The sequence below is a fragment of the Coloeus monedula genome (assembly GCF_965178545.1).
Source record: "Coloeus monedula genome assembly, chromosome: 2".
NCBI classification, from domain to species: Eukaryota; Metazoa; Chordata; class Aves; order Passeriformes; family Corvidae; genus Coloeus; species Coloeus monedula.
The window spans coordinates 101329448-101354751 of record NC_138782.1 but is presented as its reverse complement, the minus strand read 5'-3'; the positions used below and the strand labels follow the sequence as shown (position 1 = coordinate 101354751).

Genomic DNA, 25304 nt, shown 5'->3' with positions numbered 1-25304 from the left:
ACACATAATAAAAGAGACAATCTGACATAGGAGTTAAATGTATTAGATCTTTATTTTTAAAACCAAATGCATGACATTTAGCTTTGGATTGTTATGCAAAAGTTGGTATATACCCTAAAATCCAATGCCATCATCACAGGCGTTTGCATTTCTTTAATTGGTTCTTTTAATGCCTGAGGTGGCCACCTAAAAACAGTGGCTAGACAAGAATAAGGGAATAAAGGTAGGTATTTATTTGAAGGGCCTTCAAGGTACGCCCTGGGGAGTTAAAAGGCTGCACTCAAGATGGACCCTGGGTCACAAGTTCTTCACACTTTTATAAGTTTGGTCCATTTGCATATCAGGATTAATTCTCCAATTACAACCCCAGTTAATGATGTAACTATCCTAAGTTTGCCCTCCTCTTCAGAGGCCTTAGTTTACATATTTTGGGGCCTGGGACAATCTAGGTGTCCTTGGAGAGCAAACCTAGAGTGGCTTGTTATGTCTAACTAGCATAAGAGAACAGTAGCTAACAGGCAACAAGAAACTTCAGAGTTACACACTAGGCAGTACAGGATTTGAAAAATATAAAAGTTAAAACCTAAGGCATCAGTTTCATTTACTGTTTAGAGGTTAGGAGGGGGGAAAAATGACAGTCAACAACTGGGTGGCCTCCCTCATTCTGCTGTTTTAACCTCCTGGGGCACTCTGGCTGGTCAGTGGGAGTCAGGCTCGCTGAACCCCAAAGCACAGCATCCAGCCAGGATATGTCAGTTTGCAAGAGCAAAATGGGGAGCAATGAAAAAGGTGAAAGAGAAATGAATGGGCAGGAAACAGGCTTTTGTGAATGAAAATCATGTGGCATGGTTGGGCTGGAACTAGTGAGAAAAAAAGGGTCAAGAAACCTCATCATGCTGATTGATTGCACATTATTTTAGTAACACCAAATGCCTTTGAAGATCTGCTCCGTACTGGGCTGCTTGTGCTACCCATACTTATTTTTCATTCTTAACACAGTCCTCATTCCTGCTCTCCAAGGGGATGTTTCTGGTTGCTGTTGGGCTTTTCCTCTGAGCTCTTCTGTTCCCTGAAATCATTCAGTTATCATTAGCTGGATAGAGTGTCTGTATGCTACGGGGCATGACATTTCAAGCCTGAGAAATGGTGCTTCTGATTAGTGTGGAATGTTTTGGGGTTTTTTTTCTATGACGGTGTGACAATGGTGACTGAGATTTTTTTTCTTTTTTTTCTTCTTGTACTGAGTCTGATTTCTGCCAATTCTGTTTGACGCAATCTTTCACTTCAATAACCAGTCTTGCGTATCTTTTCCCCTAGCAGTTGAACACGTGGTTTACAGAGATTTCCTCTATTGTTCATATGAATGGCCAATACCACACCCCTTAAACTAATGTATGCAATGTAAATTCTATTTCCTTTATCCACTTGTGTATTATCTTGTTGTATAGGGAGATTATGACAGTTTGACAGAGTTTCTTCTTTAGAAATCTACTGTAGTTATGATTTAACTTTTATCTTCTTTATTTGTGAGCCACTTGACTCTTAATTTTGGGGGATTTTGTGCTGAAAATTAATGAAAATACTTTGAATGAACATTGAGAAATGCTACTTCCTTTGAAGAAGAAAATCCTCTGAAAGAATGGACCAAAATCATAACATTGCACTTAAGTACGATTAACATTGGGTTTTTTCCTCAAATTTTAATGAAATTATAGTAGTAACTTTAAACAAAACATATATATTTATAATTTTACTTACAGATACCAAGTGTACTGTGCTCTAGAGAAAACTTGCGTGCTGTGTTTTATTGCAGCTCCTTTTTCGCATACCTTTATGTAGAATGAAAATGAATGGGTAGAATTTCAAGCTTGATATGTTCTTTAGGTTTAACAGCTTCAGATGAGAAGGGCAATAGTGTTAGGAGTTGAAATAAATGCCACTATATATGGTATTATATGCGGCAATAGTAAAATAATATAAATTACTTTGTTTGGTGTTCCTAATCCCCAGTTATCCTCATGAGTTACTGCAGAGTAGATTGGACACATCAAAAGGGGGTTCGTTTTGTTGCTGACCCAGCAGGCTGGCTCCTTCCTTGCGTTCATGAAAGTTAAATTTTTATTTATTGTTTTTGTGTCACTGTAGGGAATAGGCTTGCTTTTCATATGGATGAATGCATATTATTTTATATCTAGAAAAGATTTTTTTAGGAGCTAGATATTGCTACTTGTAATGGTAGTTTGAGGCTTTTGAAAAATACTCAGTTTCCAATATTCCATTCATTAATATTGAATTTTTTGCACTTTTGACTATTTTTAGCAAAACTAAAATGCTGTTTTGGAACACAATAAACTTTCAGGTAATCTAGAAAAAGCTAGAAAAGTAAAGTGGTATGTCATGTCCAAGGATTCTTACAGAGGGATCTGCTGTATCTTCTTTCAGTGCAGGATATGACATTCCATGGTTGTTTAGAATATCTTGGGACCTGAGGTTCAGTGACTCAGAGGCAGCATCTCTTTCTCATCAGGGACGTACATATATGTATGACACATGAAACATGTGAGTGATGAGCAAAACATAATGCTGTTAAGGTAGAACTAAAGAAGGTGCTTTTGTGAAGAACAAGTTAGCACTCTGAAAATTTGTGCTTCTAAATCTGGAAATCTTCAATTCGCTGAGTGTTGAGTAAGGGGTCTGTCCAGCATGTCTACAGTCAGTTTAACTAATAATATAATCTAAATATAATTAATTTAACTAATTAATAATCTAAATAAGAGATAGCAGTTTGCATCCCTCATTTATTCCAGTCACTGATCAAGTATTTCAGTGGAGTGTAATGCAAACAGAACCACATGTCTAATTCTTTCCTTGCAATGAACAGTAGGCAACGTCCTAAACCACTTATGTAGAAAAAGTCCTTCTGAGGCTATTATTCCAGAGCTGAATAAGCCCTGATGGGTGGATTCATGAGGAATGATGTTTAAGTATGCTCTTTATAAAGAGACTTCAGACAACTATACCTCTCATTAATACAGCCTCAGCCAGTTGGGTTGTATGGCATTAGGATGCAGCTGATGTTTTGTCTGCTTTTCTATATTTCCTTTGACCAAATACAAAATAGCAGAGGGACTTTTGTTAGCATATTACCTATTAAAATGCAGAACATATTTATGTTTTGATTGAGACCAGGTTTGGTTCAAAGATTGCAGTTGTGACATGTTGATATCCTGCTTTTTAAAGGCAATTGGTAAGTGTGTGTTCTAAGACATGTCATCACAGTCTTTCAGATTTTACTTACTTTCCATTTGCTTCCCTTCTTTGTGCTTACCAGACAGTATAATGCCCCAGTGTCCTTGGTCTGTTGCTAGAGAAGAGGACATACCTGTCCTCTATTGCCACGCATCTTTTCCCCTGGTGCTGTAGTCCCCATCTCACCTGGGTGCTCTCCCAGGAAACCTGTCCATTTTGATTATCAGGCAGAAAATTATTTCCTGTTTTTTTGGGATTCTTTTGCATGGGTTTATTGCTGGTTCTGACCAGTTGGTTAAACCAATTTTGAGCTGCTGTAATACAATAGCCAGACATGGAGCCAGGGGAGAACAGGAGGTGGTAGAGGTGAGACTGGCACAGCCATGGTGTTTCTCCACATCCCTGCTCCATTTTCCAACTTGCTCCCTGTCCCTGCTCGCTCTGTAACACTTAGCTTGAGAAAGTTTCCTTCCTCTTGGAGAAGTTCTCATTTAGCTATAAAGCTAATAGGAAACTGAAGATGGTAGAAACATAGAAAAACTAAGAGACAGTAAAATTAAATAAGGAAATGTCTAGCTTCAGGCAGCTGGGTTTACATGTTTTAAGAGCAAGATAACATAGGGCACTTAAGCCTCCTTACTCAGAACTAAAGAATTGAGTAGCTTAAAAGTCTTGAAACCTGTCTCTTCTTTTTCCTGAGTTTTTTCTGATCCAAATGTTTCTGTATCTGTTTATTTATAATAAGCATTTTTTTTCTATGATATTCTTTACAAACAGCTTTTAAAATACAGAGACAATTCAATTTAGTGAAATACTCAACAACCCATTACAAGTTGCTTCACTGTGGAAGAGAATATACTTCATGACCACAGGTTTAACTTAGATACAGCCTTCTGCTGACCACTGAGGCTGGATTTGGTGAATCCTCTTCTTAAACTTGTCAAACTGCTTGGATTTGTCTTGCTTTGGTCAAAAGCTGTGATTTATGGACAGAGGCTGGTCAGTCATCACAAAAGACTTGTGCTTAGTTCAGTTTTTCATATGAAAAAATACAGCTTTTTAAATAACATGATTCTTGTTATTTTTTTTTTTTTTTTTTAATTCCACAGAGACCTAAGATTTAATAGGATTAAAGAAATCCAGCCTGGAGAGTTTAGACGGCTTAAAAACCTGAACACACTGTAAGTTCTTTTCAACCTTGAGACCCTTTCCCTTTTGACTTAATATGATTAATTTGATAATGTGTCATATTTGCTCACTTTCCACAGGTAAGTAGTTTGAGCTCTAACATTTACACAGGTGAGAGAAGTGGGAGTGAGGACCAAAATATTTGAAGGCAAACCAGGTGTATGTCTATCAAAATAAGAAAGAAAATTATTTGCATACTAGTATCGTGTTACTATACTTTAATTGAATTTAGTGAAAAATGCAGCCCGTTACTGTATAATTTTTTTTTGACATCATACTATATTGCTTTGGTGGAATATCACACAATAAACCACGGAGTTACAAAAAAGCTGTTCAAGGGCTCACATGTGCAAATGTGTTACAGTTATAAAATATTTGACAAACTCTAATGTTTTGAACCTTCCTATTTTAATGGGCTTACCAGGACTGGCAGGAATCAGAAGGTTTTGTTCCTACTGAGCTGCTTTTCATGGAGGTCTTTGTTATAATATACGATTGTGAAGAAAAGTCTTTCTGAAAGAGCTTTTACAACCAATAATACAATTAGTATAAGTATTATCATTTTAACTTTGTATCTCCTCTATCATATCTTCAGGTATCACTTTTAAAACAAATACATGCATGTTTCTCTTCTTTAATGTATTAGCAGGCACAAGGAGGAATTAAGATAGAAAGTTATTTTGACTTTTAAATGTACATAACTTATGATTGCAAATGTGACTGTTTCCCAGAACACAAGTAGTGTATGAACTGAAATACAGTAGTGATATCAGTGAGCTTTGGATCACTATTTGTCTGCAGGCACATCACGACAAACATACTGACACATCTTGTACTCTATATTCACACCAGAAGAAATTATAGGACCTTCCCCCCAAAAGTATATTGTCCAAATCTGTGCTGCCAAGATATTCTTACAAACTGTCCCTATTTCCAGTCTCCTTTGATCATACCTCTATTTGCAGTTCATCCCCAGTTTTAAGTTACAATTTCTGCTAGATATCCAGCTCAAGTTTTAACTGTCCAAATCACTGATCTGATATCCACAAGTCCCAAATAAAAACAGGTTGCACTAAGTTTGAGCTCCCTTCTCTTTGTAAAACTAGTCTATGATGGATGAGTGGAAATTGTGCATACAGACAATTGTGTTCCTGTACGATGTAAAGGACTCAGTACACAAGATATTGCTAAGAAACAGCTGGGAAAAATCACTTTAATGCACCTGCTAGTGACAAATCTTTGTCAATATAATTTTTATCAGTTTCAAACTGATCTGTAGACTTGATGTGGAAGATTTCCCCCCCCCCCTCCCTTCATCTACATATCAGATACCTGCAAAAAGCACATTATTCCACTTCTGGGTGGGGGTTTTTTTGGTTTTTTTGTTTGGGTTTGGCTTTTTGTTTATCTTTGTTTCTGTTTTTATACTATTTTTTAAAATATTTTTTCTTATTTTTTTAAAATTCTGTCTATTTTTTTCAGGTTTTCACCTTCAAGGTAGTGGTTGAGCAACTGTAAGCATATAACCTTTTTTTTCCTCGAACAGTTACTCTTGGGAGAAAAGCATTTTCTATTTATTACTATATTGCACCTGCTTTTACACTTTTTTTCCCCTAGTGTTTCTTTATGTTAAAACAAATGGTTGTTTATTTCTTTTTGTAGGCTTCTAAACAACAATCAAATCAAAAGAATTCCTAGTGGGGCATTCGAAGATCTTGAAAATCTGAAATATCTGTAAGTTAAATGAGTGTCACATTCTTCATCACTGTGTAACACCTTCTTCAGTGGGAAGTGAGATGGTGATTACTATCTGACTCACTATATCAGGAGATAAACTGTGCTGAAAGTCTGTGAAATTAATTTATGGGGTGGGGGCAACTGTGTTTCTCTAAGTATTTGCTAATAAAAGACTGATATCTGTAGGCAATAAAATTTAATGGAATTAGTAGTTGCTGTTTATTATATGCAACTTATAATTTAAAAAGGGATACATTGATAGGTGTAGGAAACCACCTTTTCAATGGTTCAGTGAAATCTTCACACAGGTTCTTTTTGTGTTTTGGAGAGTGGTTTAAAAGTTGCTAGTCCAAGGGTTGTGTCTGCAGAAGCTTGTAACATACGTAAGCTTATTAGCTATCCCTCCATTTTTCACTGAATTCATAAGTGAAAAATTCAGTCAAACTCAAAATACCAGAGCATGTATATGATTTGCTGTTAGTTCTAGGTCTTCAGTCATCCTGTATATTTTAAACCTAACTTCTTCCATTTTTAAGAAACATACCAAGAGTATGAATTATATGAGTAAACAAAAGGCATCAAAAGTGTTATTTTTGTCTGTATAATAGACTAAAGCTGCATAGTAAGTTGTCATGGTTTCTCAGCTCTAGTTTCTGGAGTCGACCTTATGGGGTGTCATTTTAAAAAGTTCCACTCCATTCTCTTGGAGTATTGATTGATGGTTGCCTGAATGACTGTACAGAAAAAAAAGGTCACATTGAGATTTCATTGCTTTGGAAACAATTCAGAAGGTGAATTTTCCATGTAGTTTCCAAGCATGCAGCCTGAAGAGCTGTAAGGAGGTGGGAGAAGGGAGAAAATCGCATATATTTGTGTAGACACATTATCTGTTTTTCCAAGTTGTGCTTGATTACATTTCCTGCTCTCATTTTTGTGTGTATTGTCTTTCAGTAATGAAATTGTTTAACCTATACAAAATAGGAGGGAAAAGAATATTGAACAGACTGTTGCCAATGAATGATTAAAGTCCATGATAATTGTATTTGTTACAAGATATGTTTGTATGATGGTTCTGGTAGCATAGTATATAAGGTTTTACTAAGTGAGGTTTGCTAAACTTCTTTCCATAGTCAGCAACTGTACAAAGATTTTTCTTGATTCCTATTAGTTCTTTGTTTTCACATGCTTGCTTTTGCCTAGCTGTAGTAAACCTGAAACAAAGCTCAACTACTCAGTGTGTTCAGTTCAATGACAGAGTGAAAAGAAATAACTGAACTCTGATGTTTTCATATATGTGTAGTAATGGTTGTCAGTATTGTTAAGAGGAAGATCTTTTTGCTTTCCTGTTGTTCTCTGGAAAATTTAAATATAATGTTCAGTGTAGTAATTTATTCAACTGCAGAGAGCTCTTTAAAACTATTGGGTTTTTGCAGAAATAAACTTTAAGGGTTTTTTTGCCTGTTTCAATGGCTGTGATAGAAATGTTTAAATTGTACAGCCTTAAAGTTACAACATTTCTGGTACTGGTCAGGTTATCAATACAGAAGGCTTAAATGTAACAAATCAATACTGTTCAGCAGTGAAAGTTTCAGCTGAGTAACTGAATGCTAACTGTATTCTGTGAAATGAAGGGGACAAACCAGAACATTTCTTTCCAATAGGATCCACTAAAGTAGAAATTAGGGGGGAGAGAGTGTACAAAGTGAGAAATACTGCTCAGAATGTACTATTATAAAGTCAAATCATATGGAAAAATTGAGGTTGAGTATCATCTGGTCCTGTGGGTATTTGCAAACCTAACTTGTGTTGTCATGTTTCATAGAACTAGATCATTGATCCATCCTGTTACTTGTGTTCTTATGAGAACTTGTACTGGATTGCTTGTGCTTCTGAAAATGTATAATTTTCTGACTAATTTTAAAAATCCTGTAATTTCTCAGTGGCTCTGATTTAGCAAAATGTGAGTATATATAAATATAAAATCTATAACAATTAGTAAACATGCCTATATAAAATTAAGTAAAAATATTTGCAATTATATATTTATAGATAAAATATATAAAGTATAACACAGCATATTTGGGGTTTTTTTTAAAAGCCAGTCTCTGAGAGATAGATGTTAAGATCCATTCCTGTATGACTGCTGAAGATCAGCTTTTTTGCTTTTTTCAATTGAAAAATTTTTTTAGCAGGGTCTAAATCAAGATTTTCAAATGCTTCTTTGTACTATTCCTTACTGAAGTTGAGTTTAGAGTTTTATGAGGAATATATGTTATCAGAATTAGCTACCTGAAGAACCCATTTTGACAAAGAATAAAGATATTTTCTCAATTTTCTGTGCATTAAAAATATTAATCACTGTTAAAGTTGGCCTTTACATCATAAAAGAAAGTTGTATACATACAATTTTTTAACCATTTTTTAGGATTTTTTATTATCTTGTTCTTCATGTAATTGAAATTTTGACAATTATAAAAGCAGTTTTGTGTGATTTTCCTGTGCTGTTTGTGGTAATAATTTGGTTTTGTATTAATATACTAAAGGTTTAAATAAAGAAATGTAATCATTGTTATGCTGTGAAATTAAGACGGTACAGTTTTTCCTTTTTCTTTCTTCTTCTCTGCCTTTCTGTCCATCTGTCTTTATTTCCTATCCCGTAGTCTTGGCAATAAGGCTCTTTAGTATGCTTCCCAACCTTATAATATAGATGCAGGTAAATTTGTGGAAGCTTGGTAGGATAATCCTTCCTAAGCCTAAAAGTCAACAGTTTATTCTCCAAGAGAGAAGAGTTGGGAATTGAGGGTAGACACATTATTACCATTTCAACATGTAGAATATTAGAGGATTTGGAATCAGAAGTGGAAAAAATGAAGGTAAGGTAAAAATGAAATAATCCAGGAGGAGATAAAGAAAAATATATAATATAGATTAACTATTAAAAAAAACCTTTCTAGATAGAGAGAAAAGGTATTAGACATTTACAGAGCAGTAAGCTAGAAGATAGCATGAAGGAAGTGAAAGAAATAGAATTGGGAATGAAATTAACTGTGTCAACAACTTTGCATGTTCACTTGGTATGAAATGGATAGATGAGGAAACAGACATGAAAGTATTGCCACAAGCATATTGTAAATGGTAATTAAGACTGTATGAAATGTATCAGTTCCAGAAATGCTAACAGGAAGCATGCAAGTTTTGTTTTGTGTCTGGTGAATGAAGTAATAGTGGTAGATGATGTGGTATAGGTTGGCCAAAATGCAGAGTTTCTGACCTCACCCTTTCAGAATGAGATCGTCACATTTCCTTCTGTGCCTTCTGCTGCTCTTGCTATCTTGGTCATGTTACTTTCTCCTCTGGGCACCTCCAGTGATTCTAGATCTCTTTTCTTTGCAATTCATGTTGCTGGTTCCACTGTCTCCTTCATGTTCCTAGGTAAACTTGTCTTTGGATGTTTGTTTATGTGTGAGATTTAACTCTACAATGCCTGATACTGCTGTTACTTTTTGCCTGTTTTTCCCTCCAGTTCCAAACAAATATATTTGGATATTACTTTCCTTGAATCACATGATTTTTAATTGGTACATTAAAAAAACAAAAAAGGAAACCCCCAATAATATCCTCATAGGAAATCTAGCAGGTTTTTAAATGAAAACTACTTTTTTTCCCTAATTTTCCGGTAACTGGTTACCTACTGGTTCATTTCCTAAGTATATGACCAGTACCTCTGATCTCTAGCAGCCTTGCTTGTGTTTCTGGAAAAAATGCTCTTTTTTTTAAAAAAAAAAAAACACTTCTAAAAATAGGTATTAGTAACTGTCCAGAAATAATTTAATGTCTTAATAGAATATATCCGTTTTTCATCTTAATCCACTGTTTATTCATCTTCTGATATTCAGTTTTGTAAGAGAGCTTATAGGTAAATTAAATGACAAATTATTTTTTCCCTAATTGTACTAAATTTGTTTTCTGATGATATAACTGAGATAAATTTTGAGAATGTTGATGTCAAAATTTAGCAGTATTTACAAAGTTTTACTTGTATAACATTGTATGTGCACAGTAACATTTTAGAGCGATGAATATTTTTTGTGAGTGGTACTTATTTGTGCTTTGTATTCTGTCATGTCTCTCTCCATTAGGCAAATTTTTTTTTTTTTCTTTTACTATCCTCAGTGAAACAGCTGCACAATTAAATGGAAGTTTGGTTAACACATTTGTCATAGACCATGTAGCCCTGAGGTTGCTGGGGTTTCTCTGTGAAGGGAGGATATGGTGGACTGAGGTTGGATGAGTTTCCTGCAGCTGAGGGTTTTCTGGTCAGAATGGGAAAAGCTCTGGTTTAAAGCTGAATCCCAAGTAAAGGCTCACTGCAGTGGCTTGGTAAGAGCACCTAAAGGCTGCCTCCCTTCCCTGCAGTATGGTGGTAAAAGCCTGCAATACTACAGTCACTATCCCAGTCTGATTCACCTCTGATTTTCACTCTCTGCCTTCTTTTGTCTGCAGAGAGTAAATACCAGTTATATGAATGATTGTGGTAAAACTTTTTTAAAAATCGGATGAATTCAGAGTTTTTGTATAAAATTATTGAAATGCCCACAGGAGATAATTAACTGAGGGTGGTTATCAAAACTGTCTAAGCTCACTTTGGTTCTCTGGTCTGACCAGAAGTTTAGTACTCAGAAATAAGAGGGATTTCCACACTGCCAAGTGGAATTAACTGTATTAAGAAAGATAAATAACATTTCAGCTGCTCAGTCCTTGAAATTTTCTAAGTAGTGAAAATAAAATTCTCACAGGAAAGCAAGATAGGAATTTAATATCAAACAGAAAGGAATATTAAGGAGACATAACATTGTAATGACTGTGATCCTCAAATAAATTAGTAAATCTGAGTCAAAACAAATATTTTAATACTCATGAAATAATTTTTTTCAAATAGAATAAAAACCAATTCCACATATAAAATGTGTAATGAATTTATACTCACTGTTTCCAAATTATTTTTAAAGTTTTTACAGTAATTTCACAACAGTATTTTTTTTCTGGTTTTTGAGTATTTTAAAAACCTCACAAATTTTTACTTCCATGTTACCTGTTCTTGGAGGAACTCTGCTTTTTATTCAGATGCATATCTACATTAATAAAGCACACGGGAGTCTGTATATTAATGTGTTGGATTCTCAGCAAGCAGTGCATTGGAAAAGTTAATTTAGACTCAAAGGAAGGATACTACTCCTTACTGTTCCCCAAAGTTGTCATTAGTTGAACATTAAATACCTACAACCTCTTTCCTTGTTGGGGTCTATTGTGAAATGTTGCCCATTGTCACATCAATGTAAAAACTTCCACCAGCTCCAGCAGAGCCAGTATTTTTTCTGTTGCATCAAAAGGAGTTTGCAATATTTCCAGTAAGTTACTGAAAACTGCAATAATAGAAAACCCAAAACCACTACTAATAAGATGCCTGCTAATGAAGTCATTTCTGGTACAAAGTCTCTTCATCCCCTTTTCATAGAAACCCATGCCTGATTAACTTTGTTTCAAATCATTTATCAAATAATTGTGAAAAAGTTCTTAACTGCAAACCTGTTCCTATCCTAACACAAGAAGAGTGACTGACACTGAACCCCCCAAGTATTTTCATTTGCTGCCTCCATGCAGAAACTGTAGTCATCAGCTAAACTGTGATTTTTCTCCAATACCCCTCCCTAAACTATCCTTGCTGCTAAGAGCATGATGAACATGATCACATACACTGATCCTTCCTGATTTAGTTTCTTTCTATTCAAAAGGTGTAGACAACACACGTGATCATACTGATACTCTGTGTGTTTGTTCTGTTTATATTATAGAGTATCCATGGGGACCTAATGTCCACCTTCTACACACTGATAGAACAAATATACAGTGCTGCTTTATGGATGCAATACCAATACTCTAACTTGTATTTTTTGGTAAATATTCAAAAGGTGACACAGACGGAGTTACAGAAATTTCTCACTGTTTGTTCTCCAAGTTCAGAAAAAGACTCACTCTATCATGATTTGAGTATTTGTACCAGTATTCAGACATTTTAAAGAAAACAAGAGGCCAGTGGCATCCCTGCTGTGTTCCGGTAAAGGCACTTCTAATGCAATTCTGTCCCACTGAGTTGAATTTAGTTTGACTTTTGGCAAACCAATCAAGAAAACAAGGGACAAAAATCCAGTAAGTAATACCATGAGCACTGGGAAGCCCAGGACCATCTGAGTATTAGCCTCAGGGCCTTCAAGGCCTCAGACTTTTGTCTTTCCTAGTAGTCATCGGGGATGAAATTTCAAGGACAGAATATTTTTATGTTTTTAGTTTTTGATTTGTATTTTTTTTTCTAATATGTAGTTGAAAAACTGTCTTCACATGTCAACTTAATTCTTCTTTTCCACCTTCATGTAGCTCTTGTTTGTGTACTAATATTACTGATTGTTTCTTGTTTCAGCTATTTGTACAAGAATGAAATCCAGTCAATTGACAGGCAAGCATTTAAAGGACTTGCCTCTCTAGAACAACTGTAAGTGCCTTTTCTCTTCTGTGCTGTCATCTCCATGGTTCCCCTGCAGAGGAAAAGTGCACGCCTTGATCCATACATCCTACCTGCATGCTCTGCATGTCTGCACTCCCTGGGCTGGGCAGAGAGCCCCATAATCATTTGCATGTGAAAAAACCACAATTGATCTCTGTGTCAAATTCCTCATTTCTGTGTTTATCTTTTGTTTGTGATTTGCATTCCTGATGTCCCTATACATTGTTACATAGCTTTGACAAATGAGAATTATTGTGGGAAATGTCGAAAACTAATGTGTATTGCTTAGAGATAGATTCTGCTTTCATTTCTGTAGGTTTTTATAATATCACAATTCCTTTGACTGCAGTACTTTGTTTTATGCAGTGTAACTAAAGCTCAATTAGCGTCTTGAAGTTTAACCCAGTTTTGTTATACTTTGAAACAAGAATAGATTTTTTAATAAAAACCTTGCTATTATTTATATGTGTTAATCATTTCCATATATAGATGTTTAAAAAGTAAGGAAGTTTGTCATTTACAGTGTAGATGTTTCAGTAATGTCCTCCAGAAAGATTGATTAAAATCAAACTTCTTTTCCTGTATAATGAAGAATAATTTCTACTGAAAAAGAATGAGGAATGCAGTCCTAAGCATGACAAAACCCAGTTGTATTGATTCCATTAAGTTCAACTATATTTTGTTTTATAATCACTGTAGGAGAGACATTGAAGTGCTGGCATGAGTCCAGAGAGGGGCAGTGAAGCTGGTCAAGGGGCTGGAGCACAAATCCTATGAGGAGCAGCTGAGGGAGCTGGTGTTGTTTAGTCTAGAGAAACAGAGGCTCAGTGGAGACCTTATTGCTCTCTGCCACTACCTGAAAGGAGGTGGTAGTGAGCTGGGGAGTGGTCTCTTCTCCCAGGTAACAAGTGACAGGACAAGAGGAAATGGCCTCAAGTTGCACCTGGGGAGGTTTAGATTGAATATTAGGAAAAATTTGTTTATGGAAGGGGTGGTAAAGCATTGAAACAGGCTGCCCAGGGAAGCAGTGGAGTCACTCTTGCTGGAAGTGTTCAAGAAAGGACTGGACTTTGAAGTCATGGTTTAGTGATGAACATGGTAGTGGTGCTAGGTTGATGGTTGAACTTGAAAATCCTAAACGTCTTTTCTAGCCTTAACAATTGTATGATTCTATGATCAGAAAGCATTGCTCTACATTCATTGTGGTAATGTTTAGAAAAAGGAAAAAACTGTCAATGTGTAGTTGTTTCAGGTTTACTACCAAATAACAGTAGTCAACCAATGAGTTTTGTAGTGTATAAATTGGGGGCTGAATATAAATTTTTAAACTCTTGAAAGGTATCAGTATATTACAAGTTCTCTATATGTACCATTTTCCTTGTTGCTATAAACCTCTAATGGATATTAATAGACATAGAGTATATATGAAATAAAATGACACTTCATATGGGTACAAAATCATGCATGCTCATTTTAGAGTGCAACAGATACCTTTTGAAGGAAGAGTTTATCTATAATATAGAAGTATCAATTATAAAATATATATAAATATATGATTATTTTCCTTAACACCTTTCTCTTCCTCCTCCTTTTACTCTAGAAATTATTACTGCACCATACTACACCAACTGGTAGGGCTTACTTGCATGCTAATAGCAATATTTAATTTCTGTGTAGAATTTCAAATACTGAGGCCCATTTATTGAATTACTGATGTTTCCAAAGTAATGTTCTTCCTCATGCCACAAGCCTTATATACTGCAAGTGGCAACGTTTGTCCTTTTTTCTTTTGTTCTTTTTTCCTGTTGATCTCTGTTATGACTGGAAAACATAAATCACTTTGAAATATTAACACCTTCTGGGTGCACTTTTCCACTATGTGGCAGTTAAGCCTCTCTGCCTATGGAGATATCACACTGTATCAGCTTAAGCTCGAACTTCTGAGACATCAACATTATTCAGTATGAAATTAAATTTCAAACTCAGGGTTTGAGTCTGATCTCTAGCTGGGAAGTATGGAAATGGAGCCTGGGACAGTCAGTGCTCATTGCCTGCCCATGTGTCATGGCAGCACCTGCAGCTCCCAGGGGGTGGAGGGCAGGTACTTCCCCACTGTGCCTGCAGCAGAGCTCACTGCTTTCTAGAGCTCTTCTTCTTCTCTCCTAAACAGAGAGCTTGCCAGGAGGGAAAATGGGAGCACATGAAGCCAGTGGCAGGCACAGAAATCAATTTAATGAAGAGTACTCTTTGAGATTTTTAGTTAGTAAAAGATTTGGCATTTATGCATCTTTAGCATAAACATATGTTCTGATTCTACAGGGTCTGTTTAATCACACTATCTTTGGAGAAAAACTGCTGAAAAGACAAGAGTTACTCTTGGCAAACAAGTTCCCAAGTGTCCTGATTTCAGTTTTAAATGGTATTGCCTACTAAGTCGATGTTTCTGCATTTGGGGTCTCTGTGGCCTCAAGTTATCAAACACATTTTGCTACTGGTTGTGTTAGCCAAATGCTCTTCTCAATGTTCAGCAGAGTTCTCAGAAGTAGACTACATTTCAAGGAAAGACTTGTTTCATAGCAATTTCTTCTACTCCAGTGAAGCAGAATTCAACTGATAGTTGCTTTTTTAAAACATACCTAAAAAGTAAAGCAAACACATTTCTGGTGATTATTGTTGTTTTAACAAAAACTAAATGTAGTTAGATTTAGGAGGCCTGTTGCATGTATAAGGGACAAAAACCCCCAAGTATTTACTGCAGCTGGCAGGTTCCTCCTTAAACCTCTGCGGCAGAATTCTTAGCTGCTGATGTAGTCAAAATAGCTTTTCCTTTGGAAATTTCTGCCAAGGGAATAAGATCTTTGAATCAGATCTTGAAACCCGTTTGTGCTAGGGTAGATTCTGAAGAAAAATCGGCAGTTTTAGATACTTGAACACATTGAGCCATACATATTTCATCAGCTAACTTTTCACCTGTGGTTGGCATGAAGGGACAGAGTCAGCTGATGAAAAGTAGCTGCTTAGTACCAGTTTAGACACCGTTAAATCTGCAAGACATATGTTTGGGTCTGGCAAAGGCAGCAGAAAGCTGCAGGAAACTTACATTTTTTCAGAGCAGCAGCCGGAAGGCAGACAGAACACCCGAAAGGCAAGGAAGGCTGCCTCTGTATGCTTGGGCTTAGACAACTGCTCTGTGCCTCTGTGTGCCTGTGCTTGACAACTGAATCCCACCTGAAATGTCGCAAATACCCTGCCTGGGAGGTCATGAGTTTGAATCCTAAGATCTAACTCTAAATGGAGTCCATTTCCAGATGTGTATTGCTTTTCTTCCAAATATCTGGCATATTTTTGAGATCTCAGCTTATGAGTTGTATGTATCAGGGACAAAAAGTGTACTCCCCAGTATTTAAGTGGTGGGATCCCCAAACACTAATGGAATTATTAAATCTGTTTACCTAATCCTAGTTATGCATTTTCTTTTAACTTTCATATTAGCATACTAATTTTGCTCTTTATAAGCTGTTATTAGTTATGACGTAGCTTACAAACATATACACATATTTAGGGAGAATTAATAGACAAAAAGCATTAACTAACATATAGTGATGCAGTTTGTTATATTAAGTTTATTTCCCTCAATTCAATTTTCAGTATTTTTGAAATGTTGCTATTTTTTGTCTTATTTTATAGTACAAGTCCCTGATTTTTGCATAACTGTATGTCAGCAGTTATGCACATGTAAGACAGTGGAGTCTGTGTAAAGTTGCTGTTAAACTATCTATGGGAAGGAATAATGAAAGAGAATTAATTAATAAACAAACAAACCCAAAAGGTATGATGGGGCCTTGAGAAGTATATCCTTATTATTCTACAATAAGATCAGCTAGGGACAACAAACTGGAAACAGATACTCATCTAGCCTTATTTTAAAAGTCCTTAGAGAGTATTCCATAATCTCCTTAAGTATCCTGCTCCAACATTTTATATCATTACCACAACATACATTTAAATCTTTTTCCTTGTGGTTTAAAGCTGCTACTTCTTGTCCCTGAGCAGGGAAAGCTCTGATAAATGTGAAAAATATATATTTGTTCATTCTCTTTCAAATAACCCAAATGGCAAACATGCTGTTTGAATATTCAGAACATAGATTATGCTCAGTTAACGGGTTAGTAAGTACTTCCCCAAAGATGTGATGATACTATTAGAAAAAGAACGGTTGGCATATATGATAAAAGTCCTCCCCCACAAAAAATACAAATCTACATAAAATACAATACTAAATTTAGTGCTGTGAAAAATGCCACTGGGACTGAATTTTACTGTAAATTTTTGTCTTACAAGATTAATAATAAGAAAGAAAATCCATACCATGCTTATTTGATAAAATCCTTATTTTCCTCTTGGTGTGTTTCATTTAGACTTGTTTCCCCTATAAGTATTTCCTTTCCTTCTGTTTAATTCTTTATAGTGAGTTTAGAATTAAAACAGAAAGACACATAGGTATTTAAAAATCACTCTTGCATGCTTTTTCTTTCAATTTTCATTCTGGAAGTCTTTTTAATATCTAATTTATTACATAATACTACTATTTTTAGAGTGTTCTTTACTCTGAACATAAAAGATGCCTATAAAGATATGCCGGTGTGAGATTATTTCCTGAATATGATTACCTTTAAAGTGAATTTTAAATTTAAGAAATTATATTAATTAAAATATTAAAATATACTTTTACATAACATTAATATGCTACATAGAAGAAAATAACAGAAGTGATAAACCCAAGTGATAAAACAGGATTAAAGTGTAGGTCATAATGCCAAGAATTTTTTATTCTCTTTATTATAGACTTAGAATACAATCTGGTGTCTGCGTCTATTTATTTTGAATTACACTTGGTAATTATTTTGGCCAGATATTTAATACCTTGTTCTATTCATAAATTGCATGATAAGTTGCTCAGGATTTTTTAGGTCATAATTTAAGACCTGAAAAACCCAACTAGCTTGTGTAGCCCAACTGCTATGAAGCAGTTAAGAGTATTTTTCAGCTGGATTTCATGATTTGATTTTTTGAGCTACTTTAAACAGCGTAATATCTTATGAGGTAAAGTTAACTGTTACAATGTTCTTCAGCATCTGAATTATTGTATTTGTATCTGTGATGATGTGCGTTGTAAACAAGGCAAGGTTTATAACAGAGATATTTTTTAAATTTGTTTGGAAAAACAAGATGAGTTTTCAGGCACATAAAGTATTCATTACATCTGCAGTTTTAATAGTCTTGAGTACTAAACAGCCATTATGGGCTGCTGCTTTGAGTTTAGCTATGTATACTCTACTTAAACCATCTGAGAGAGGTGTTCTTTTTCTCTCTTTCTAATTTTACCTCTGATTTGTGGCCCTGAAGAAGGGGTTGTGTGCCTCAATGTGTCTGCTTTTACCAATATTATTTGTTGTTCTAATAAGAGGTGCCTACAAATCTTGCCTTGTCAATGCCAAAGAAGTACAAGAGATTGATATATTGGGAATATAAAGAGATGTGTTTGCCAGGTGCTCATGAAGCATAAAATTGCAAGTAGAATTTAAGTATGTTGAAAAGGAAAAAATCACTGCTGCCTGCAAAAGAAGTAGTGTATGTAATTTTTTTGCAAAATGAAAGCTGCTTCAGAAGTAACAAACCATATAGTTGTGCCTGGTTTTTCCCTTTGTCCTTTTGCATTGCAGTTATCCCCACCTTGCCTTGCCCCCTCCCCAGTGCTGCTGATGCTGGAAGGTGGACGAGCAGAGCCCTGGCTCTTGGCAAGCTGTGCCTGCCCACCTCATGGCTGGGCCATGCCTAGTCTTTGTCCTGGCAGTCCTTCCTCACTGAGGTCTCTCTTCTCTCTGCTGGCAAATCTAATGAACCTTGCAGGAAATATCTGCCTTTGAGATCTCTCATTTTAATTTAGAAGAAATTACCCTGTATTTTCAAAGAGGAGACGAAAACTGGCAGTCACAGCATGGTGATGTAGTTCTTGATTATTTATGCTAACAAGACCATACTCTATGCTCAATATACTCTGTGGCCATGCGTGGCATTGGCAGTAGGCAGACTTGACACTCTGATGTGCTCAATCACTCCTGTGCTGATTTATTGGCTTTTTCTGTGGTCCCCATTCACTGCTCCCTGGCATCGCTCGCTGGCTCGCGCTCGGCCTGGGAGGCTGCCAGGCACGTGCCTGCCTTCCCTCTGCGCGCGCCTTCCAGGGCTCCCTGCAAGGCCGTGGCCAGAATCGCCGCTTCTTCCCTCTCTCCTCTCTGCGCAGCCGCCGTCTGGCTCAGCACAGACAAATCCCTGTGTCCTTGCCCTTTTCATGATGAGGGATTGATTTTTCGGGAGATACTGAGCTCTGAGTTGTTCTCACTGTTTTCAAATGACGGGCTTTTTTGTTCTTCAGACCACAGTGATTTCTGTATATGCACATTCTCCAGAGGTTCCTGAGTTTGTCAGAGGTCAAATAGGAAACCTAAGGAGTTTTGAATACATTGGATATAACCAGGATCCAAAGTTTATAAATAATTTTCATACTTCCTTGTGCCAGTGTTATCTATTACATCTTGTTTCCTCATCTGCAAGGTTAAGGAGTATCTCCACAAAATAGTCGCTGCTGGAATGATCCTGCCTTTGCAGTCCATTTTCACAACAGTTACAGATTAATAGTCTGGCTAATTGTCTTGTTACACTAACTTTCTCAGTTTTACAGGATTAAAAGCTGTGTGGATTTGTTGTTGTGTAATACTGATAGCTTACATAAGCATCAACAGAGCATCAAACAGCGCCAATTGCTGGGAAGCCCTTTGTCTAAAGTAAAATTAGTCAAACTTGGGTTTATACTACAAATACGGTTTTGAGAGCATTCACAGCTTTAAATGCCAGTGTTCATGGACTAGAGAAGGTTACTTCTCAGCATCTTTTGAAATTTTCACTCACTGAAATGAAAACATTTTTCCACGAAAAATGTTATTCTACTGGAAACTGTAAATGTTTGCTAAATAACCTGTAACATTTTTCTTATAAAAAATAATAATTTTCTCCTTTCAATAAATTTTTTCAAGCATGCATACAATGAACATTAGACTTGGCAAAATAGTGTTCAAAGTATTATCTCCAAAATCTCCAAAGCAATGTTTGGGGTTTTTTGCTTATATATGTACACACACACACACATGCAATGTAGTGATATGCAAACCCTTCTTTGTTTGTCATGTCTTTTATTTCTCAGATTCAAGTGTGAGATTCAGATGGTAACAGAAAAAAGCTGCTACATCACTATGGCCATTTAGATCTGTAAACAGCATGGAAACAATAAATTCTTTAAAATATTTCACCTTCATTAAGAAAATTGTTTCAGTATTTTTCTTTTTGTTTAACATATTTTCAGGTACCTGCACTTTAATCAGATAGAAACGTTGGAACCTGAATCCTTTACTCATCTTCCAAAACTTGAAAGGCTGTAAGTTTGTTTTTCTTGGGGTAAGATTCAGAAGGCAGCTTGCTTCCTTGTTTGAATTAAATCAAGCGTTTGAAACTAAAAAATAATATTTTTATCATTGCCATAGATTGTTTTTAATCCAGTTTTTTTGCTGTAACTACTACATAGTCTTTCCAAGAGCACTTTGGTGAAGCTGACCTTAGAGGAATGCAGAAGTGAGCATTGCCTGTGGTATATTTTTCTTTTGCAAAACTATTTCCCAAAGATCTGTGATTCATGTTTGGCTAAAATAAATGTTATGAATGAAGAACTAGACAATTTATTTAGTACCCTTTTTTTAAATTTCTCATTTGAATGTTTATGGACTCCCTTCCTTGTGGTTACTTACGGCTTCTTTTTTCCCACATGGACACACCCAAGTACACCTTGGAGGCCACTTAAAAATTGCAGACAATGAGTTGCTGAACAGGTTCAAATTTTTTTTCTTAAATTTTCTTAGATTACTTTCTCTTGAAAACCGTCCAGAAGAATGTAAATGAAATGAGTGCATCACAAAATCTGAATTATTACATGCATATTTCTGTGTTTTTAACAGGTTTTTGCATAACAACAGAATAGCTCATTTGATTCCTGGAACATTTAGTCACTTAGAATCTATGAAAAGACTGTAAGTAAATTGAATTATTATTGAACTAATGAAATCTTAAATAACCCAATTAGACTGTATCTCCTCTTGCAATATTTATCTTCCTTCCAAATGCCTTTTATAGTGTAATTGTTTTAAATATTAAATATATTTTTTTTCAACGGTACTCCAGTTGTTTATGTGCATAGATTGAGAACATTGTTTCATATCTATTTTCTTTAGTTACTGACTAAAGTTTATTTCCTATATTGGGATTATTTGTAATCATTGTTTTATAGACTAAATAATATATATGGATTGTTCTTTGTGTGGTAAAAATAATACACATTCTTCTAACAAAAACTACCAGAACACCTATAGGCAAGTTAGCATCACCAGTATGGCATGTTGGCTATTGTCTGTGTTCACAGATAGAGGTGTTGCTCCATTTACAGAACCGTGCTGTTCCTAGCAGAGTGGTTGAGGCTTACTAACAGAGCTGTGGCTGCTCCTTGTTTTGTGCAGGCGTTTGGATTCCAACGCTCTTCACTGCGACTGTGAAATCCTGTGGCTGGCGGAGCTGCTCAAGACGTACGCGGAGTCGGGTAATGCTCAAGCAGCAGCTACCTGTGAGTATCCCCGGAGGATCCAGGGGAGATCAGTGGCCACGATAACACCAGAAGAACTGAACTGTGGTGAGTTTGCCACTTCCTGATTTCTTCTTTAATGGGTTGCATGTACCTAAACTGTGTATTTTTGGAGGGCTAGAATTTATTGTTCTATTTGAAAACACTGACCACCTCTGGTTAATATTGGTTATTTCCAGAAATCTCTCTGTGTTCCTTCTCTGTTTTTGTGTGCTTCTGACAGAATTGATTGCTTTTACCCTTCAGCCTGTCTTTAAAGAAACAAATAGTAACCGTTTGAAATTTCCCCTTGAAGAATTAAAGGTGATTATCCTGAAGGAGTTTATTTTTCCCTTTTATATTTCAGTTCTGATCATAACAGGATTGTCAGCTAGAATCTATGGTGTTGCATTAATATTGTTTGGTGTCCTTTATTCCCTTCTATACAAGGGAAAGAAAAGAAAGAAGCTTTACTGAATTGCTCCTGATGACACAGTTCTTGCCTTTAAAATATTTGTTGCTGTTGTAAGGAATCGGGGTTGGGCCACTGAATTATTTTTTTACTCAGTAATAATTACAAGGAGTGCCCTACACAGGCACTGAAATCTCTGTCACTGAGGATTAATGGACAAGCACCTTGGTAATCTTTATGTTTGCCTGTATTCCTTCACCCTCGGGGTGCAAAAGCTTGGCCCCACGAGCACCCCGGGTCTTGGCCCAGCACCACTTGTGTTCTGAAATCAAAATGTAGATTTCTCATCAAGCTATGGGCATTTGACTGTCCTCCTGCATAATGAAGCCAAGGTATAAAATAAGTAAATTTTCCTTTTGGTTATGTGTTGGATATAACTCTGATCATGAGAACTATGACCACAAGCATCTACAAGGTTCTTGAGAGAGATGGTACAAAGGGAATTTGGTGCAAGAATAATGCACATGGCATCCTAGAAGCTCTTTGCATATCTAAGGAGCCTGAATATGGAAGCTGCAGGAAGCAAGCTGTACAAATTATTCTGTGAGGCAAGTTATGCACTGATACTTATCTAGAGGAAGTTATTTTAAATGGCACTTGTACTTGCTGCTTTAAAGTTTTTCCTTCATAGGCAATTTGAGTCTCTGTCCAAATAAATAAAACAGCCACTTTAGAACCTGATACAAATTTGTGCAATCTATTTCTAGTCTGCTAAAAGGTCCTAAGGAACAATGAAGGAGGTCAGAAATCCCACAGTTGCTTTTGCACAGGGAAAAGTGCATTTAATCCTAAGCATGTTCATATTTTAAGTCAAAACATTTGTGAAAAAATATTTTTTACAAAATGTATGGTAGTATTTTTATTTACCAGTTTTTAGTAGTTTTAAAATAAGTAAGAGTTCTTTGTACATTTTATTGTTGATATAGAGAGGCCAAGAATTACATCAGAGCCTCAGGATGTGGACGTTACCTCAGGGAATACAGTGTACTTCACTTGCAGGGCTGAAGGCAATCCTAAACCAGAAATTATATGGCTTCGAAACAAGTAAGTATAAAAGAGGAAGAGAGAAACTTGATGTAAGTACATTTGCCTGTGTGTGTGTGCATTTTGGGTGCATGTCCATGTGCTGTATATGCTAATATATGAAATAGTTACAGAAAAAACTTGCTATAATTAAAATAAGCATATGAAGTAATAATGGCCCATATCTTTTTTATTAGTAATTCTAAACACTTAAGAGCTGCTAACTAGAAAATAGTATTACTCTAACACTGTTTGTAAGATGTTCAGCTGCAGTATACCTGCAAAGCTGCTCACACCTGTAATACTAAATCATTTTTATGTAAGTACCAGGCAATCCACTGTGGACATGTTGCATGTACAGTCTGTGGATTACTTAGCATTTTCATATGTTTTGGGGCACAGCAAAAGCTACTTTTTTTTAAGGACTCCAGCTGGATAGAATTAAAGTTTCAGAGAATGACGTTCTGGAGCCCTAGCTTCTCAGAGGCCACTTCCCTCCAATGTGTAGCTCTGTCCCAGGAGAAGAGAGACATCAGTTTCCAGGCTCCTCAAACTGGTACATGGAGGGCAGGCAAGTCCTTATATCGTAAGATTGTAGTGTAATTCAGGTTGGAGGATGTCTCCATTGAAGCTTTCTGCTCAAAGCAGGATTATACCAGGTTGCTTTATCCAGATAGGTCTTAAAAGCCTCTAAGGGTGGAGATAGAACAAGTTGTCTGGGCAACCTGCTACATATCTTTTCCTCACCACTTAGAACATGGGAAGGTTCTATAAAGGATGACTATCTTTCAACAGCCCAGGGCCAGCCTGCTCCAGAGTGGCTGCTCAGGCTGTGCCCAGAGCCTGGCTCCCTCCAGCAGCACTGGGCACAGCACAGCTGAACCAGCCTTGTGTCTGCACATCTCCCCCTTAAACTGGTGTGAACTTACAATGGACGCATGAACTGTGAGTTTGCCATCAGCAAATCAGACTTTGGCTTAATAATGTTCTTATACAAATGGAGAACCTGACCTGGAACATAAATTCCCTTACAGTTTATATAAAGCATTTTAGTTTGTTAGTTGCTGATAAAATGGCATGGTGTAGAGTCCTGGTTCTGTATCTTCCTGCTGATGTCAGTGAGAATCCCATGCGCAGCAAAGGTACAGCATTTATGAAGTATGTCAAGAACATGAACTTGAATGGTATAGTTATTTCATTAAAATTTTCTCTGGCTCATGTACTTTTTATAATACACAAAGAAAACTTATTCAGAATACACATGAGTTTTAAGAAGAAATTTGAGCTTGGGGTGAGGGATTATTGACTGGCTTGTTTTCTGGCGGCATGAATGAGAGCAAAGCTGTTTGCAAAGTAGTTGAATATGGCAAGATTTCAGTCAAAAGCCATAAGCCTGATGAGGAGTATGTTGAATAGATCAGTAGGCTGGGTTTTGTACATAGGAGGTGTGATCTCATCCCTCCTCTGTGCTTTCTTCATCATGTAGTGAGGGGTGGACTGAGAAACAGTTCCTTTAATAAAACCCCTTAAGACTTAGTTAACGTCACAGAAACTCATCCATGACGTAGCCTGAAGACATGATCTTAACTTATATTTTAAACCAGTACAAATTAGAATCAGGTTCATTAGTGCTCCTAATCCAGGCAGAGGTTGGCATAAAGATGATTTTATAGCAACTAACCTCTCTCGTAGTAGAAAGTATCTTGAATGTTGAACTTGCATGACATACTTCCAGTGGAAAAAGTTTAAATTGTTTTGCCAACTAGAACAGCCTTTTAAAGATCAAGTATGTGTATTTTGTTCACTTTTTTCCCTGTAAGCTTTTCCTCATAAAATTGTTTTGGCTTTTCTTTTTGAAGATGTAATGCTTGCATAAGCAAAATTGTGTCATGTTTTGTTTTTCCTCTTCTTCTCTTTAGGAGAAAATTTTAAGTTCTATTATTTTATAACAAAGTAAAACTCTTTTTTTCCCCCCGCAAGTTATTTTGGGTAATTTGTTTATTTTCCTGGGTTTTATTTTTTGGCAGTTTTCTGTACTTGTGATTTAAAGGTTTAACTCTAGCAGATCCTTTTCTTCTCAGTAATGAGCTCAGTATGAAAGAAGATTCCCGTCTAAACTTGCTAGATGATGGCACATTGATGATTCAGAATACTCAAGAAAAAGACCAAGGCATTTACCAGTGCATGGCAAAAAACGTGGCTGGAGAAGTGAAAACTCAGGAAGTTACTCTTAGATACTTTGAGTCACCAGGTAAAGAACGTTAAGTCTGAATTTTGCATTCAGATGAAGAGTTTTTTCATAATAAGATTGTTTAAAATTAAAATACTTGGGTGCTTGACATGTAGATTTGTTG

General features: G+C 36.1%; 1 protein-coding gene across 2 annotated transcripts in view; it reads left to right on the top strand.

Annotated features, from left to right (window-relative positions):
- The window catches only part of PXDN (peroxidasin), an 87490-nt gene that overhangs the window by 25173 nt on the left and 37013 nt on the right, over positions 1-25304 (top strand). The window contains exons 2-9 of one of the 2 annotated variants that reach the window (XM_082276819.1): positions 4359-4430; positions 6100-6171; positions 12650-12721; positions 20154-20225; positions 20800-20871; positions 21355-21524; positions 22854-22971; positions 25032-25201. In XM_082276819.1, coding sequence (XP_082132945.1) covers positions 4359-4430; positions 6100-6171; positions 12650-12721; positions 20154-20225; positions 20800-20871; positions 21355-21524; positions 22854-22971; positions 25032-25201 — 818 coding nt within the window. The remainder of the gene's footprint in view (positions 1-4358; positions 4431-6099; positions 6172-12649; positions 12722-20153; positions 20226-20799; positions 20872-21354; positions 21525-22853; positions 22972-25031; positions 25202-25304) is intronic. The other variant, XM_082276820.1, reaches the window with a different exon arrangement.